At 38.1% G+C, this 18,440-nt stretch overlaps 1 protein-coding gene and 1 non-coding gene across 2 annotated transcripts in view; one reads left to right on the top strand and one right to left on the bottom strand.

The window, feature by feature from the left end:
• sema3h (sema domain, immunoglobulin domain (Ig), short basic domain, secreted, (semaphorin) 3H) overlaps positions 1-17,006 on the top strand; it is an 84,621-nt gene extending 67,615 nt beyond the window's left edge. Inside the window, exons 9-18 of the mRNA XM_033969635.2 lie at positions 1,315-1,384; positions 5,278-5,422; positions 6,896-6,985; positions 7,067-7,196; positions 7,283-7,371; positions 8,608-8,649; positions 10,429-10,586; positions 12,509-12,570; positions 12,652-12,794; positions 13,421-17,006. Coding sequence (XP_033825526.1) covers positions 1,315-1,384; positions 5,278-5,422; positions 6,896-6,985; positions 7,067-7,196; positions 7,283-7,371; positions 8,608-8,649; positions 10,429-10,586; positions 12,509-12,570; positions 12,652-12,794; positions 13,421-13,828 — 1,337 coding nt within the window. The 3' untranslated portion in view covers positions 13,829-17,006. The remainder of the gene's footprint in view (positions 1-1,314; positions 1,385-5,277; positions 5,423-6,895; positions 6,986-7,066; positions 7,197-7,282; positions 7,372-8,607; positions 8,650-10,428; positions 10,587-12,508; positions 12,571-12,651; positions 12,795-13,420) is intronic.
• trnai-uau (transfer RNA isoleucine (anticodon UAU)) lies at positions 13,135-13,228 on the bottom strand. The gene is made up of 2 exons: positions 13,191-13,228; positions 13,135-13,170 (listed from the first exon to the last, which is right to left on the bottom strand). It is a non-coding gene; the product is annotated as a tRNA-Ile (tRNA).
• Positions 17,007-18,440: the final 1,434 nt, after the last annotated feature.

Genomic DNA, 18,440 nt, shown 5'->3' with positions numbered 1-18,440 from the left:
CAGGCAAAAAAGCCCTTCTTGGAGAAAAAGAAGTTTTAAACCCTCCACCCAAAAACATACAGTAAAGATCTTGTACATGATTTTTTACCATATATTTAAGCAACATTTGGCTTATTCAAATATATTTTATAAGTAGCTACTGTTGTCAAAATAAGCCATCTGCATGCTGTCTTCATCTAGTTATAAAACCTTTTATTGTCTGATAATTAGGATGTTAGCAAGGGAGTTGTTAGCTTTACTGTCGTGGCAAAAGTCCACTCTGGTCTCTGAAGGTTGTAAAAGTGCTTATACATTCATCACAATGAATAATTAGGATGCTCAGAATGCATGAGGTAAGTGAGGAAAAAGAAATGAAGAATCAGGTGCAGAACCTTTGGCATAAGTTCACTTTATATCCTTGTTTGAAAGATCATACAGCTTTTCTGCTACTTTTTCACAAAAACTCATTTTATCTACATAACTAATCACAGAGAGAGGTGTCCAAGGCTCAGATGTGTTTAAAATGGTTCAAACTGAGAGTGGGAGTGTGTTTGCCCTTTGAAATGATGCATAATCTAAATAAAACGTTGCACAACAATAATAATAATACAAATGTTATTATGATGCCAAATGTGTTTTTCATGCACGAAGCTCTCACTCGTGTTGCTTATTCTGCTTCTGTGCTGATTGTTGTGTGGGTTCAGAGTAAATCAGTGTAAGAATGCATACAAATTAGAAAGAAAAAGACTGGGTTCTTTTAAAATTTTAGAGCTGGTTCCAACCGTTTAAAACCCGACTCTTTCACAAACAACACTTCACTACAAAAAAACTCGCCAACTTGGTTTTGCTCCAATATTTTACTACTTATATTTAAAATACCACATAATACTATGGCAAGTATTGTGATACCAATCTGATACTAATGAGTTATGCATTAAAATCATTGAAAGTCCTTTACTATAAATAATTTGATCTGGGCGGCATTATTCTTGCACCAACCCAGCTTTAACTTATCTAACAATTTATTATATCTGCAGATAAACTAAAACATAAAAATGTAGGTATTTGTATAACTTAAAAATACCTTGAAAACATGCATTCTTACTCTGAGTGGGCTTGCTTCTCCATAGATGTGACTTGTAACTAGCTTCATGGTGTCACCTCCTTGTCTGAATGGAAATAGATATGTTTAATGCCACATTGTGCATACTTTGGAACATTCTCGACAAACCCCAACTGAAAAGTTACATAGAGCAGCTTTAAATAAACTGTAGATAATGTGAGTATTAAGTGTTGATTTATATTCTTATATTATTGCATGTGTGTTTGTTGCAGAGGACATCTTTATTCTTCATGGCAAAGACAAGAAGAACCCCCTGATCTACGGCCTCTTCACCACCTCCAGGTCAGTACTTTAAGTTAAACTAAATTATTCTGTTCCCACAACCCTACATTGGTCAGCATTATCCGTACATTTGGAAAATATAGTTGCTGTAAATCCACATCTCAAATATTGCACTTGCTTTGCTATTAAACACATGAAAATAAACTTCCAAATCCCCAAATAGTGCTTAAAGTTGGCAGTAAATAATTTCCAACCAGTGTCAGACTCCATTTACATGAGGTTTGGCTATTAAGCTACAAAAACATCTAGAGACATTGGCACAAAATGAGCCAGGAGGGAGTTGCCTTGGTGGTTCTTTTTGACAGACTTCCAATGCAGGGCTGGTCCCAACTTTTAACACTTTTAATCTAAACTTTGGAGTTATATTCAGAGCGCTGACTCACTCCTGCCTTCTCCCATTTATCTGTTTGGGGTTGGCTTCTGTTTTTGCTTCGACTGTTTCACCTCAACAGACGGAAATAATTTAGAGATTTGCTGAAATGACTGAGCAGTGACTGAAGCATTTTTCAGATTCCTCTATGCCATTTCCAAATAAACATGGCACAGGTGGTGTAGTACTTACATTTATGAAACTGCACTTCTCAGTGCAGTTTTTGGACACCATTTTTTTACTCCTACTTGAGTAGTATTTAGTTTGAAGTAACAGTACTCGTACTTGAGTAATGGTTTAGGTTACTCTTCCCACTCTGAGTAAGTCCGCAAGTGACAATATTAATTGATTTGAACATTTGCATTTCTTGCACAGCTCCTTTAGATATGTATATATAAAATACAATATTTTTGACCATTATTTATTTTGTCCATCCAATTACATTAACCTCAAATTATAAATCAAATATTATGTCCTGACTGTTGCTTACTTGAGTAGTAGTTTCCTCAAGTTCTTTTTACTCTTACTGGACCACTACTTTTAAATTTAGATTATTGAATATTTGTTAACATTTTGAATGAGAGACCAAATGGAATTGTGAGTTTGTGAGATGTGAGGGTACATCTAGTACCTCCCACTAATAGTCCGTAGACTGTATAAAGAAGTGGATTAAGTGAGTGCGACGTCACACATAGCGTTTGGCGCAGTAAAATGAAGCTCAGTCAGGCTAGTAGTTATAGGGGCCAATTTGGAACCAGGCTCCACATTTGGAACTCCGATCGTGAGTATCATAGCAACCAAAGAGCCAATCTAGAGCGACGCTGTGGAAGCCCCTTCCTTAGCAACGCTGTCAATCAAACCTGTTGCTAATGATAGCGGCAGCAACGTCGGCGAGAGAAGGCAGCTGATTTGTCTCTTATTAATGCTCATATCTTACGTTACGGACACACATTTGGAGCTTCCGGACACAACACCAGCATCATGTAGAGTGGGTTAATAAGGACATTTTAAGACCAAATGCCGAGCCTGTCCACAGCATTTATGGGGAAAGGGGAAACAGTTTTCTAATGTAAAGTGAAATTTAGCCGGAGTCGATGGAGCCGGAAGCGCAGCCCATAATCACTTCCTCTTTAGAATGCGGCGGCTCGCACGTTAGATATGTCCATTTATATACACAGTCTATGTAATAGTCCCAAGCTTGGATGAACTAAACAAAGTACGCACCAGGAATAACATTGTTTGTAATCTGCAGCTGAGACTAGTTCTGTTCTAGCTGTGCAGGACTGAGCCCTTTGTCCTTTATGCATTTTTTAAGTGTATCTCATTTTCAAAGTGACCAAATCCAGTTGTGACTGATAGTTCTCCAGCAGTGTTGTTTCCTGTTTTCAGTCTAAGCAGGAATGACAAAAGTCTGTTTTTGCACTGTGGATATATGAGCTTTGTAATATGCAGCTAATTAAAAATGGCTACATTATGGCTTAGATTATACTTTTGAGTTGAGCGCCTCTCACAATTTGATGTATTGACAAAACAATACAATAAAACTAAATTATTTTCTCAGATTGATTCATTGCCACTTTCTGACAAATACTGTGATTTTTTTTTTTTTTTTTCCAGAACCACATCTATTTCAGAACACATTGATAGTCGTCATCAGCTTGGCCTTTTTACATGGCCGATTCTAGACCACAGTATTTAGATGGGTGGATTGAAAATATATGTGGGCAGTACAATAATATATACAGGTTTTACAGAAGTACAAAGCTGAATATGGTATTCAGCTTATTCCAGAATTTGCCGTGGGCGCCGCCATCGTCATTTGGGTTGTATTATTTTGCGTGGGGCTGCCAATCTTGACAGTTCTATTCATGGGTATCAAGCTATGGCAACCATTCTCCGTGATCATAGCAATTAAGCAATTCAAATCAAAATATTATATCTTTTGAATGGGGAAAGGTCCTCTGTGGGTCCTCACAAAGTCCTTCAAATCAGGAAGGAATTGTTTGTCTGAAAACCATGAATACAGACTACAAAGCTGTTTTAAATCCTCACAGATAATCAGTGCATTCTTGATTTGTTGGTGCACATAAACACTGAGAATTTTGCACAAATCAAGCGACAAAACTTTAGCGACAAAACTTTTCACAAATTGAAATGAGTGCTGTTTCTGCTTAACTGGATGTACCTTCACAAAAAAGTTGCATTTAGAGACATAAGTGGGCAGGGCGGATATCAATAAGCAAGAATCTAATTTCTTGTCTACAGCTGAAGCCTGCTCTGCGTGCTTTTGTGATGAGCTTATTGTGACTATTGAATTACATTACCTCAACTAAGAAAGATTAAATTAACTTATTTGAAATTATTTAAAAAAGCATTTAAACTCTCACAGCCTACTACTACTGCTGCTACCCTGCTGCTCCAGTACAGTTTTATTCAGTCATAGAGCGTGACTTATCTAAAAGGTTTCATGTTTGGAGCTTCTGCAGAGAAACCAAGCAGAAACCACAATGACTCACTGCCCATAACTTTTAACACTGTGAATATAAAACATGTTCCTATGACATTAACATCTGACACAGGGCTGAGCATTGAGGAGAGGGCGTTCACTCTGCACAAATCTGTGGAAAAACGCTGTGACATTATGCAGAAATCACTTGTTCTTCTGTTTAACTTTCCAACATTTTGCAGACTTTTCTGTCACTTTGAGGTATTCCAAAATAAACTGCATGACTTATTATAAATTTTTATATCTGGGTGTGTGTGTTGGATAGTCAGATTTCTTTGCTTGTGCACCTGTTTTAGTTCAGATTCTGTAGATTATTAATATTTGGTCAATGAGGTAAAATGGCAAAAGAAAATGTCATTGTGTCAACTGGCCAAATGCTTTAGAGTGAAGTCGTTTCACCACCCATTACAACTGAAGTGATCACAACTTTGATGATTGGTGAAACATCTTCACTCTAAAACTTTAGTCCAGTTGACAGGATTACATTTTCTTTTCTGATATGGAACTTACCTGGACGACTGAAGGATTATACAAACATTTAAAAAGTAAATTCAAGTATAAAATAATAAAATAAAAAGTTTAATTCAGACTTTTTTTCCCAAGTTTATCTAGCAACCAATGAATGTCAGTATGTTTAATCTTTGTTGACTAGTCTAGAAGTACTTCCTTTCAGTGTTCAATTCAATTTAATTTTATTTATATAGCACATTTAAAAACAACTTCAGCCGTCTAAAGTGCTTCACACAAAACAGTCAACAAAAAACATATATACAGATAATAAGATGCATAGGAAAAGAACAATAAAACACCAAGATATTCTGTCTAGCCAGTATTAAATGCCAGGGAGAAGAGGTGGGTATGTTTGGACAAAATGTATTTAAATAAATTAGTATATCCAGCAATTGTTCTACCTAACCTTCCTGCCTAGTCTTCTAGTTGGCATTTTGATTAAAGATATATACTGTAAATATCCCCATGCTATGATAATTTGACTTAAAGCTGTATTCTGCTCCTCAGTGACATCCTGAACGGCTCGGCGGTCTGTGTGTACCGCATGGAGGACGTGGTGCGGGTTTTCAAAGGGAACTTCCTCCATAAAGAAGGACCTCAGTACAAGTGGGCCGAGTACACCGGACACATCCCATACCCACGACCAGGGACTGTGAGTATATAGTATTCTTAGAGCAAGAAATCTACTACGTAATTTTCTCTCTTCTCTCTTTCCTGTGCAAGTGAGATTGTAGTAGTAGTAATAGTAGTAGTAGTTGTAGTGGTAATATTAGTAGTTATTGAACAATACTACAAGCTCCTTGATGTAGCCTAGTAGCATTTGTAGAAGCAGTAATATTTGTTGAAGTAGTATTATTTTAGTATTATTGGAACCTCAAAATGTCGTAGCCCCCAGAAATGAGGCAGAACAATCCCAGAACCTAGCACTCCCTGGTGTAGTACTATCCATCCATTTTATTGTGCTTATCTGGGGCCAGGTTGCAGCAGTCTAAGCAGTGACTCCCAGACTTCCCTCACCCAAAACACTTTCTCAAGCTCCTCCAGTGGAACCCCAGACATAGTCCCTCCAGCATGTCCTAGGTCTTCCCCGGGGGCCTCCCTAGGGAGGTGTTCCCAGCAGGAGGTATCCTGAACAGATGGCCGAACCACCACAGCTGGCTCCTCTAGACACGGAGGAGCAGCTGAACTACCCCAAGCTCCTCACCGTACCTCTAAGGGAGCGCCCAGCCACCCTGCCGAGGAAACTCATTTCAACGGCTGGTATCCTTGATCCTGTCCTTTCGGTCCTTACTCAAAGCTCATGACATTAGGTGAGGGTAGGAACGTGAATTCCTTTCGACTCAGCTCCTTCTTTACCACAACAGTCCGATGCAGCTACCGCATCACTGCAGGCGCTGCACTGATCCGCCTGTCAATCTTAATCCTTCCCTCTCTCACAAACAAAACCCCAAGGTACTTGAACTTCTCCACTTGAGGCAAGGACTCTCCACTCACCTGCTGAGGGAAAGAAAGCTTTTTCTGGTTGAGAACCATGGTCTTGGATTTGGAGGAGCTGATTCTCGGCTGCAAACCTCCTCGGTGCTTGCTGCAGGTCCTAGTTCAATGAAGCCATCAGGACGACATCATCTGCAAACAGCAGAGATAAGATCCTGTGGTCCCCAAACTGGACCCCCTCTGGCCCCTGACTGCACCCAGACATGTCCATAAATACAGTAAACAGAACGGTGACAAAGGGCAGCCCTGGCAGAGTCCAACATGCACTGGGAACAGGTCTGACTTACTGCCAGCAATGTGAACACAGCTCCTGCCCTGGTCATACAGGGACCGGACAGCCCTTAGCAAAGAGCCCCACACCCCATACTCCCAGAGCACCCCCCAAAGGACACCATGAGGGACATGGTTGAATGCTTTCTCCAGATGCATTAAGCAGATGTGGACTAGTTGGGCAAACTCCCATGAACCCTTGAGCACCTAATGGAGAGAATAGAGCTGGTCCAGTGTTCCGCGCCCGGGAAAAAAAACACACTGCTTCCCCTGAATCTGAATCCTGACTTCAGCTAGGGTGATGGATAAGTCCGCCTCAGTCTCTGCTTCCTCCTCATTTTTTTTTTCCCCCTGATTTCAGTGTCCCAGCAGCACCTATGGAAGCTACAGTTCAACTCGGGAGTATCCTGATGATGTGATCTTCTTCAGCCGCACCCACCCGCTGCTCCAGGTCTGTACAAATGCCATTCTACTGCAAACATAACTGCACTTTTAATCCATTTATCCATAATAAAATCCACCTAAATTACAGGAGAATATTATGCCCATTGGAGAGCGCCCCCTGTTGTTCAGAGTGGGAGTCCATTACAAGTTCAGTAAACTGGTGGTGGACAGAGTGGAGGCTGTGGATGGGACCTACGATGTACTCTTCATTGGGACAGGTAGTTGAAAAAAGGAAAAATATTTATTGTTATTTTATTTTTTTATTCTGAATTACAATTTTATTTTATTTTGTTTATTTTTTTAGACTCTGGTTTGGTGCTGAAATCCATCCACTTGCCCAAAGAACATGGCCAGGGTCAGGAGGTCACTCTGGAGCAGATGCAGGTTTTCCAGGTAACAACTTGTGCTACTCTCATCTATTTAACACATAGGCTATGGACAGAAAGCATGCTTTGCCCAATATTTGTTTTGTTTTTTTCTATATATCTTTATAACTATATTTTTATGTACATCCCTCATAAATGTAAAAGTCTAAACTCTGTAGTTTCTAATTGTAGTCCCAAATAAGACTTTTCACAGTATATTATACTATAACAGGATGAAGCCCTGACTAGTCTTGGACGTTTCATAAATCATAATAAAATGCATTTAACACTCAGAGTTGTTTTACAATGCTGTGCATTGTTCATTTAGTCCATACTTAGTGGTGGTAAGGTACTATTGTAGCCATAGCTGCCCTGAAGTAGACTGACCGAAGCAAGGCTGCAAATCTGTGCCATCAGCCCATCTGACACTTTCACTTTCACGCTATGCAGTAGCCCAAAGTAGCCCATTGGATGCTTTCTTTTATGAATTTAACAATATGGAAATAATTTGCCATGTTTTTCCGTTCTTCTACCACTATAGTGAACTCGTACTCCAGAGATATTTCTAAAATGCAATGTTAGATAAATAAATTATGTACTTGCATTCTTTTCTCTTAGCAGCTGAAGATTCAAAATTCAAACCAGGTTCTTTAGTTAAACCATAAAGGTCAACACAGCAATCTCCACTAATAATCCAAAGAGATGATAAAGAGCCCTTTTTCCACATTATACTAATGGCATAAATATGCAGGCTTTACATTGTGCATCTGTGGATACTTATAGACAGAAGAGCAGATGTGGTCAGTGCAATCAGACTCTTCTGCTCTGTGTTTGAGCTCCACTGACATCATTTCAATAGTTTTAAATTATTCTGGTTTTGGAAACAGGCCCGAGGTTATTATCCACCCACTATTGTTCTACACTGCATTTTTGGTCCTTACTGGATGAGGTCTTGTGTAAAGTATTAAATAATATTACTGTATTTTTAAATATATTGCAGAATATTCATATAATTTTTTGTTTTAGTCTAGTGAATGAGGGACTTTCTTTCTGGTAATAAATGTTTTCTTAAAAAGGCCAATAACTTTATCAACAGTATAGCACTCATCATAATCATTAATTAACTTTTATTTCATTTGGGTTTAGCTTTCTACAAATATATCCCTTTGATGAAAAGCTATAAGAAAAATATACTGGCCAACTATATTAAACTAATACATTGTAAAATACATGCTTACAATATTTTCTTCATCTCAACCTGCAGCACAAGTCTCCAGTGACGGCTATGACACTCTCCAAGAAGAAGGTACCCCCCGCCCACTCCCCACCCCACACACACGCACACACACACATACACACTGTCCTTTACTGTACACAGATCTACACCACACACATTATACAAACACAGAGAAACACACAGTTATCATCAGTCATCTCACCGAGCTCCATCTCCAAGGACCGTCTCCAGCACCTGTTGCCATGGTGACACAGCATCCGTCGGCGCAGCAACAGGACGAGAGCGGCTCCTTTGGTTTATCAGGGCCAAGTCTGAACTGATACAAATGATCTACAGTGTTTTAGGGTTATCGCAAGACTTGAATATACACATCCCTGCATATTCTTCAAGCAGTGAAACATTAGAAAATAGCTACAATTTGGGATCCATTCTGAAAATATATTTGCATTATTTATTTACATATTTTTTTTAAATGTAGGAGATTGACCACGATGTTACCAGTCATTACTTTTGTTCAGTATATATATGTCTTGAATATGAATTATATTTTATTATTTTATTAGAATATTCAATTTTGCAGCTTCCTACTATGTTATAACATTGTTCTGTCATCAAAAATATGTCTGAAGTGGTTTTATATGTCATCCATGCATGTTTGAGTAATCTTGTGATATCTCGCGGATCCTATTCAACCCTCCTTATGATTAGCAATATAATCCTATCAAAAACTCATCACCTATGCTCCTGTATGGCAATTTTCCATAAATGTACAAAAGCAGGATGAAAACAATACACTACAATTTCACAATTTTCATTAGTGGGATGCACAACGATTATAATATGATCGTGCTCTGGAGGGGGAGTGACTTAGAATGGAAAGCAAAGAGAGGGGAGACTCAAAAACTTATTTTTTAACTCAAACATGTTAATATGTTGTTTTCACCGAATATAGAATTTTCAAAATAATCAATGGTAACATGGTGATCTAAATATGTTAGACTCTAAATATAGTATGGATACCTATAGCAATAAAACTAATATTTTATCATACAATCAAAATTATTGCTTTTTAGCAACATAAAACTATTTAATAAAAATACACTATTGTCTTACATACAGAAGACATCAAATATATGAAATAAGACATGTGGAATTATGTAACAAAGAAAAAAAATGTTCCTTTAAGTAGCCACCCTTGGCTTTGTCGAAAAATATTTGAGTTATTTAACTTTTTTTCTTGCTTCATATATTTGATGACTTCCATATGTATAAAATGTAGAAAGTAGTAAACATGAAGGGAAAAAATAAAATGAATCAGAGGGTGTGTCCAAACTTTTGACTGTTTTTTTTTTTTTTTTTCTACATACAAAAGACATCAGATATATGAAGTACGATATATGAAATTATGTAGTAAACAACATGTAGTTTGAAGTAACTCTACTAAATACTTTTTGACAAATCAAATGATGGCTACTCTGAGGATTTTAATATAAAATATATTTTAACATTTAGTAGAGTTATTCAAAGTCTTTTTTTTTACTACATAATTCCATATATCTTACTTCATATATTTGATGTTTTCATCATGTATATAAAATGTAGAAAGTAGTAAAAATGAATTTTTAAAAATTAATTATTAAAAAATTTGTCTAAACTTTTCATAGGTAGTGTATGTTTCATAATATATTAATTTAAGGTCAATATTTCATCACATTTAATTGTTTTTGAGAGTAGACATTCAATCTATTCAAAGTAAATACACATATTAAAGACACACAGCCAAAAAAGTAGTTGAAACTGAAATGCAACTTTTATTCACATTACACTATTCCCATGTCATGTGTACAGCAATGGTTGTACGTGGGCTCCAGAGAAGGCGTATCCCAGCTCTCCCTGTACCACTGTGAGATGTACGGTCAGGCCTGTGCCGAGTGCTGTCTGGCCCGCGACCCATACTGCACCTGGGATGGACACGCTTGCAGCCCCTACATGCCCACTGTGCGGAGGTAATTACCACAGATAACTAATAGGGATGGGACAAGATCTCACATCTCAAGATCTCGAGAGACAAAATTGTGCAGATATAAGGAAAATGATTTTGTGACATGTGAGAAGTGATGCTGAGTTATACTTCTTTGCGGCGGATTTATACTGACTGCAAGGCAGGTCCGGTACGTACTTTGAGCTGGTTACTTACAAATTGCCTACTACACCAACTACAACAATTGTGGTGCGTATTTGACCAAAGCAACACGGTTTCACAGGGGTTCACACAATAACACACATATAATGACCTGAAAACCGCACCAGAGCGCTGTGGTGTTCTGGAAAAATAGACTTCTTGCTGATTCTTTGCACAGACCCTCGCCTTACCGAATGGCAGTTGCTGTCAGTGTACACCGTTACAGCGTTAGAAGCTGTAGTTCTTTTTTTTTTTTGTGATCAAATTTTTTTTATTGTTTACATAATAACAGCAAAAACACAATCCCCCCCCCAAAAAAAAAACAAAACAAAAAAAAAAAACATCCCGAGCTCATGGTGATATCCTACCCCCCCTCCCTGGGCTCCATATGTACAAGATTGAAAAAAAACAACAACAAACAAAACAATATGTATATGCATGCACATTATATGTGTATTCCTATACCCCTATACATTGCTGGAGGTGTAGTTCTTTTATTAAGTAAACATTTCATCACATTTAATTGTTTTTGAGAGTAAATATTTAACGTATTCATACAAAATACACTCTTTAAAGATACACATGTAGTATTACACAATCTAAGAAGGAGTAGGTTGAAAGAGATGGTGCGATTTTATGTATTTTTTTTCTCATAAGTTCACAGTTGGATTGGACAAAAAAAAAAGAGTTAAGTGCTGGTGAGTTACATTGCTTAAGAAGCTGTATTTCCCAAAATGAGTTCTACATTGACAACAAAGTGATTAAATATTAAACTACATTCTATAGTTTGCTGTTTGGTCTTTGGTCTCTAGAATTTCCTTTTTCTTAACTGTATTACCTCAAAATCCTTGTGTGTTTGTATCAGTTGTGGAAAGTAAAAAAAATACTTTTATGATGTAATATCTTTTATGATGATTGCTCTTTTTAAGCTGATTTTTTGACATGTACTTGACATGTAATTCAGTATAATTCTAGACATGTAACTGTAATTACTACATTTAAAATCATAGGAGTTTCAGAGAGCACTTAGTTAACTTAGTTAATCTTCATTTTTGTAATTAAGCAGATTTTGATCTAAAATAGTGTTAAAATTTAGCTAGTACTTTTGAGTAGTATGTTTCATGTGTATTTTATATACTATACTATAGAACAGATATCTGTCTTGTAGTATAGTATACTTAGTGTACTATAGAACAAGATAGATATAATTTCAGTTAATTTATTCAGAAATTTCACAAAGGCTAAAGTAAGGCGAACAATGTACATAAAGTTTGAAATATGCTGCCACTACTTCCTATATATGCTATACAACTTTGGCACACGTACTTGTATATGTAATTGACTTTATTTTTGGCCATACTGTATTCACTATCACTCCTCTGCACATGTCTAAAGTAATCGCATTCTTGAAGCTCCTGACTTTATCTTCAAAACATCTAATGTTTGCCAACTCTTAGATGTACTCACTTAATCCTTTCAATCCTCATCTCTCGCTCCTGTCTGCCCCTCTGGCTCTGCTCCTGTCTGCTCTTCTGGCTCTGCTCCTGTCTGCCCCTCTGGCTCTGCTCTTCTGACTTTGTGTCGTGTAGAGGAGGTCTGATGGTGGCCCCATTCCTCAGTCAGTATCCATAGCCAGTGTTGTTGATGGTTTGGCTGACGGGGTTCATACATAGTTTGCAGGACAGCAGTGGGAACATATACATTTCAGGGTGCAGCTTCCAACTTAAATCAATGCTTGTCTTGTAGGCGAAACGCTCGTCATTTGGGAGAAGAGGAGGACCCGCTCACCCAATGTGTCAGACAGGGAGGTAAGTATTACATCTAAAAATTCAAGTACTTCTGGTTGTGTATATCATTAAATGGATCCTTCTTCTGTGTCCGGTGCTTAGCTGGTCTGCAGGTGGAGGCGGAGCAGCGTGTCATGATGGTTGCTGAGGGGAACAGCACGTATCTGGAGTGTCTGCCCCGCTCCAGACAGGCCTCAGTCACATGGTACAAACAGGCCGGAGAGAATAGTCCTGAGCTCAACCAGGTACAATTTATATATTGGAATAAAATATATGTGAATCAAAACTGGACATGTATGTGAAAATTAATAATGAAACTTGGATGGACACAACATTTAAGTGTGGGGTTTTAAGACAGCCGAAGAATTATAAAGATACTATAAATGTTTCATGACCATCTATGAAAAGTGTATAGAAAAGTTTAAAGTCAGCAAACAGTGGTTAATGCTGTAGTATAGTACAATAAAATGCTAACAGCACCATTTTGACAGTTTGATACATCTAAGGTTATCCAAACTTGAAATATATTTTGTGGCATAACATGTATGGCATAGACTCATTATATGCTTTCAAAAAAGAAAGTCTTGCTCCAGGTGAGGCTCGAACTCACAACCTCGGCATCACTCTGCAGGTCACTGTCTTATAAGTACCGCGCGCTGACCGATTGCGCCACTGGAGCTTCATGGATGTAAAATCAACAAGACACTTCAACACAAAAAACCTGTCAGAAAATATAAACAAATCTTGTCTTTATTCAATACATGTAAATTCCTTTTCTGCTGTGTGAAAAATTGAGGAATGACAGTGTAGAAAATAATTTGAAAAGATCATAAGTCCATACATTTTATAAATTCTATTGTGTCTCTCTCAGGTGTCGTCAGGTGACCAGGTCCTAGTCTTCGATCGCGGTGTTCTGATTCGCCGTGCTGAACTATCTCATGGCGGGGTCTACCACTGTCAGGTGGAGGAACACGGCTATCATTGGACGGCAGTGACGGTCCGCCTCGCTGTGTGGAGCCCTTCAGCCAGTCGGATCAGAGCGTCCCTGCCCTCCTCGACCTATCAGAGCGCGGAGCCATGGTACGATGACGTCATGGCGCTCGTCCACCCGGGGAACATAGCGCAGCACTGTAAGGTGCTAGGATTCAGGCCACCCAAAGGACACCGGAGACACAACATAGGCTTTCTGAGGGAGAGGAGCCAGCACAGAGGAGGTCAGAGGTCAGCCGGGAGGAAGAGCAGGAGTAAGCCGCAACTCCGAGCACCCAGGAGCACTTGAACGCACGGCAGATGTAATGCCAGGGTCCTGAACGCAACACAGAGGAGAGTGAGAAACATGTATAGACATTTAAATTAAGACAAGCATGTATAAAAACACAGGCTCAGACTATAGGCAAGTTCTATGTTTTTCTTTCATTTCCTTTTAAAGAACATGATTTTGGGCTGAGTCAGATGAAAAAAAAATCTTAGGCGGCAAGTCTAGACATACAGTCATATATTTTTTATTTTTTAGGTCCTAAGGAGATCAGAAAAAAATCATGTGGGTAAATAATTCTGTATATAGTTGAAAAAGAAAACTTGCATAGTGAAATAAAAAAGTGGGACCCTTGTTTATTGGGTACTTTTTATTTATTTTAGTTATTTATTGAGGAGGCAGTCACAGGAGAAACATTTTAAAGATGTAACTTTGCTTTTCTCCCACCTCCTTGTCTTCATGGCGATGTTATCACTTTGCCTGGAATGTTCCCCAATTGGTTATTAAACTGATCTATCTCCATAGAGACACCACAAAGCCAATTTACAGACCAGATCTGTGGTGAGTTGAGTCAGCTCAAATACTCCAGGCAAAGGAATGTCATCTCCATGGAAACAAGAAGGTAGTGGATTTGCCGCCGGAAGAGTTACATAGTACACCTTTAAGAAATGCACTGTTCGATTGCTTTAAAATGAAAATGGTAAGTAACAAAAGATTAATATTGTGAAATCAGTTTTGCTTAAATTGTGTCTGTGGTCCTAATTGATTTGCAAACTTCCTTCAAAGGTTTGTGTGGACAAGCTACAATCCATAAATCTTTTAATTTCTTAGTAACTAAATTTAACATAGTCTCACATATTTCTGGATAATCAAACACAAACCCATACTTTCATAACAACTTCAATGCAATGGCCCACTTTCCAAACACTGTATAAAGAATTATAAAAAAAAAAAAAAAGTAACCCAACCATGTTTATTTATTAAAAATAGCTGTACATATTTCATTTTTTATCCTATTTTCTGAGCCTGGTAGTGTTCCATTCACGCTTCCTCTCATCTGTACAAAGACCCAACATTGGACTGCTCCTGTCTCATTACGAAGACAAAATGATCTACAGCAGCGGATAGTGACATTTTGGAAGCGCTTTTCTTTGGACTAAACAAAGGAGGAGTCTCGCATGGATCTGCTACTTTCACACAAGACATTTCAAGCCACCTTTTTGTAACGATTTCTGCCTCTGAGCTTGTTATTTTGGTCTATTAAGCATCACCGAACACACAGCTCTCTCCAGATGTTGTCAGATTGATTTTCGTAGCTTGAGGCAGACATTGAAAACATGATTTAATCCATCACGGACAACTACTGTGCCAAAGTTTTTCTCTCTCAAGGACGAGCTGAAAGTGTACAGGGCTGCGGAGAGGGCTAATGAGAAAGTGTGGTACCTAAGATGGAGTGGGTCTGTGGGTTTTAGTGCATGCCCTTGTACAAAAAGACTATATTGGAAGAGCAAGCATTTTAAGAAAAGAAGGCGGATAAAAAAAAGTTATGTTTTTCTCAAAAATCTGGTGAGACTCCAAAATTACAGTTATATACATTACCATTTTTGAAGTGTTAATTTTACAAGGGGCTCTATATACAGCTCAACAGTGAACGCCCAGCCCCTGAATCTGGAAGACCTCTTAATATTTAAATTAAAAGTTTATGGAAATCGGAGTGGACTTCAAAGTGGGTGTGACTATTAAGCTCCATATAGAACTGGTTCATGAATACATTTGAGAGACATTCAAAGCAGTGTTCATTTTGGCAACTTAAATATTTCATCAAAATTTTCGTCATATAAAATATCAAAGTATGACTAAAGACAGATATATTTGTTTAGTCATTTATTTATGTTTGGTTTTATTATTAAAGACAAGATATAAGTTCTACTTTTAAATCTCAGAGCCCCAAACCAGACCAACAAATGTCCAAAGATCAGGTTCCATGAGGCAAAGTAGTACCATTTATTAGAGTTAAAATAAAAAAATAAATTTTCTGGTTGATTAAAACTATCATGAATTTAGCTGAGTACCGTAATTTAGCGTGTTGTTTTTTTTGTTGTTTTTTTTTGGAAGTTTGTTCAAAAAAAACAAACTAAATAAATACAGTTTTTTTTTTTGACAAAATGAGTAAAGAGTAAAGAGCCACTTGTAAATATAAAATTGACTGTACATACGTGCTTGTTCAGACACTATCTTCACCAGCATTATTAAGCAGCCAACCTGATAGGACAGAATCATGTTGTGGCCTGTCAGATTTACACATTTTTGTTACTAAGTTCTTGGTTGATATTAACCACAAATATACAAAGAACGCTTAATGTTCTTGTTAGCTTACACTGTTCTCAGCCATCTTTGTAAATACTTTCCTGTTCAAAAAACAAAACATCTAAACAAAATAAGTGCCATCATGTTGGTCTGAAAAAAGTGGATGAATTGGTGCCAAATCTACATTGCTGGAGTCTTCCTGTTGCATGAGATTGGTATAACTAGTATGTTAACTGTGATTGCAGGGTCTAAACCAGGACTTAACCAGACTGAAGTATAACATGTACTACAAGTGCGCTAAATCAGGGTTTGAACCAACATAAGACAAAACCAGGAAATAAATGGACTAATCTAAATCTGTCTAAAGTAGGTATGAATCCAAACTAAACCAGGCTAAGCTAAAACTAAACCAAATCTTACCTCAGACTAGTTCAGGTATGCAACACCTCTAAACCAGACTAATGTAGACCTGCATCAGATATGTACCAGAACTCAACCAGGACTAAACAGGTCAAAGCCATATTCAAAACTAGAACTAAACCAGGGCGGACCTATGTAATGTCAACCCAGATATTTCAAAAACTGTGTGTGGCCCTAAAGTTAATGGTTTGAAAACTTTCCGCATTCATACTTGTAAAATGCCATACCACATCCACTATAATATGGACTACTAAGTGTTGTCTTTGGAATGAACTGTAATGGTTTGTAAATACTGCATGCTTCTCAAACGGTGAACCGCGGACCACTTTAAAACAATATAAATCAGCTGGACAATGGCCTGGACTGGACTGTAAGTTATGAATCAGGTCTTAAGATGTGTGAGAAAAAGGACTGTAATGTTGAAAGATGTACATATTCGTTCTTGATGTTATAATATTAAACCAATTCCAACTTATTTTATTGTAATGTCTTTCTAGTGGGGGGGGGGGGGGGGGGGGTTCACCTGTACATGTGTGTGGACATTTAGAGATGCTTCACGTTTAAGATTTCTACAGCATGTCTGAAGAAAACCACTTGACTTTTACACACTTCAAAAACACCTCCTGAACATGTCCTCACAGTCTCAACATAAAACCACATTGGCCCATTACACATCTCACCACAGACCACTGGAAATTCAAAGTGGACAAACATTTTGACATTTTATCCATTAAATGTGAGTCAAATAGTCAGTTTTTCCTCTAGACAGCAAGCCAAAGCCTGACGGAGCATTTTGAGAAGACATAACATTTTTTTGACATATAGTCCTGCCTATTTAGATCGTGGTAGTTCTCAGACTGAATCTAACTCACATTATTCTTACTTAGGCAGGAAGCAGGCTAACCACTCTGCCACAGTAACACTGAGCAGACATGCACACTCATTATAGTTTATGGTATTGTCTTCATTCCAGCTCTGGTAAATGTATTGCTTAAATGCTTACTGTTGCAGTGTTGTGGTCTACGGCTCATGTTGAAAACAACTATAACAAATGAATGTGGTTTCTCCACATAACTTCATAAATGATGCACATAAATCTTTTGTGTGGTTTTATTATTACTATTATTTTGTTGAATGAAAACTTAAAGGGCCTATATTATGGTATTTTCTGATGTTAATGTTGTTCTGTTCATCCATTTTCTTCCGCTTATCCGGGGCCGAGTCGTGAGAGCAGCTCCTCTGGTGGGATCTCAAGGTGTTTCCAGGCCAGCTGAGAAACATAGTCCCTCCAGCTTGTCCTGGGTCTTCCCCGGACATGCTCGAAACACCTACCTAGGGAGGTGTTCAGGAGGAATCCTGAGCAGACGCCCAAGCCACCTCAACTGGCTCCTCTCAACGAGTAGGAGCTCTACTCCGAGCTCCTCCAGTGTGACCGAGCTCCTCACCCTATCACTAAGGGAGCGCCCAGCCACCCTGTTTCCTCATCAAAAACGTACCTGGAGTTGCGTTTTGTTTCCGTCACACATGCTTAACACAAACCCTGCATATTTAGGCTGAGTTCTTCTCTCAAACAGAAAACACTCTGTTCCACCTTGTGATGTCATATGGTAATAGAGGAAGTGCTTCAGTGTGTTTTTAAATTCCACGCACCTTCACTAGAATTATTTGGATCATTTCAGCTGTGGGATTGCTGATGCCAACTGAACAAAAGGTAAAAGGTTGCTGTCAACTTGAAAATTACCACTTCATGACATCACAAGGTGGAACAGAGTATTTAGAGCTTTGGAGATACAGACATACTAATAATAGCGGAATACTCAAACATGTGTGAATGAAACAAAACACAACTTTTTTGATGACATGGCTTAAATCTCACGAGAGTCTATTTTGCGTAATATAGAGAAATGTG

This window comes from Periophthalmus magnuspinnatus, chromosome 7 (assembly GCF_009829125.3).
Source record: "Periophthalmus magnuspinnatus isolate fPerMag1 chromosome 7, fPerMag1.2.pri, whole genome shotgun sequence".
NCBI classification, from domain to species: Eukaryota; Metazoa; Chordata; class Actinopteri; order Gobiiformes; family Gobiidae; genus Periophthalmus; species Periophthalmus magnuspinnatus.
This window is presented reverse-complemented; position numbering and strand designations above follow the sequence as displayed.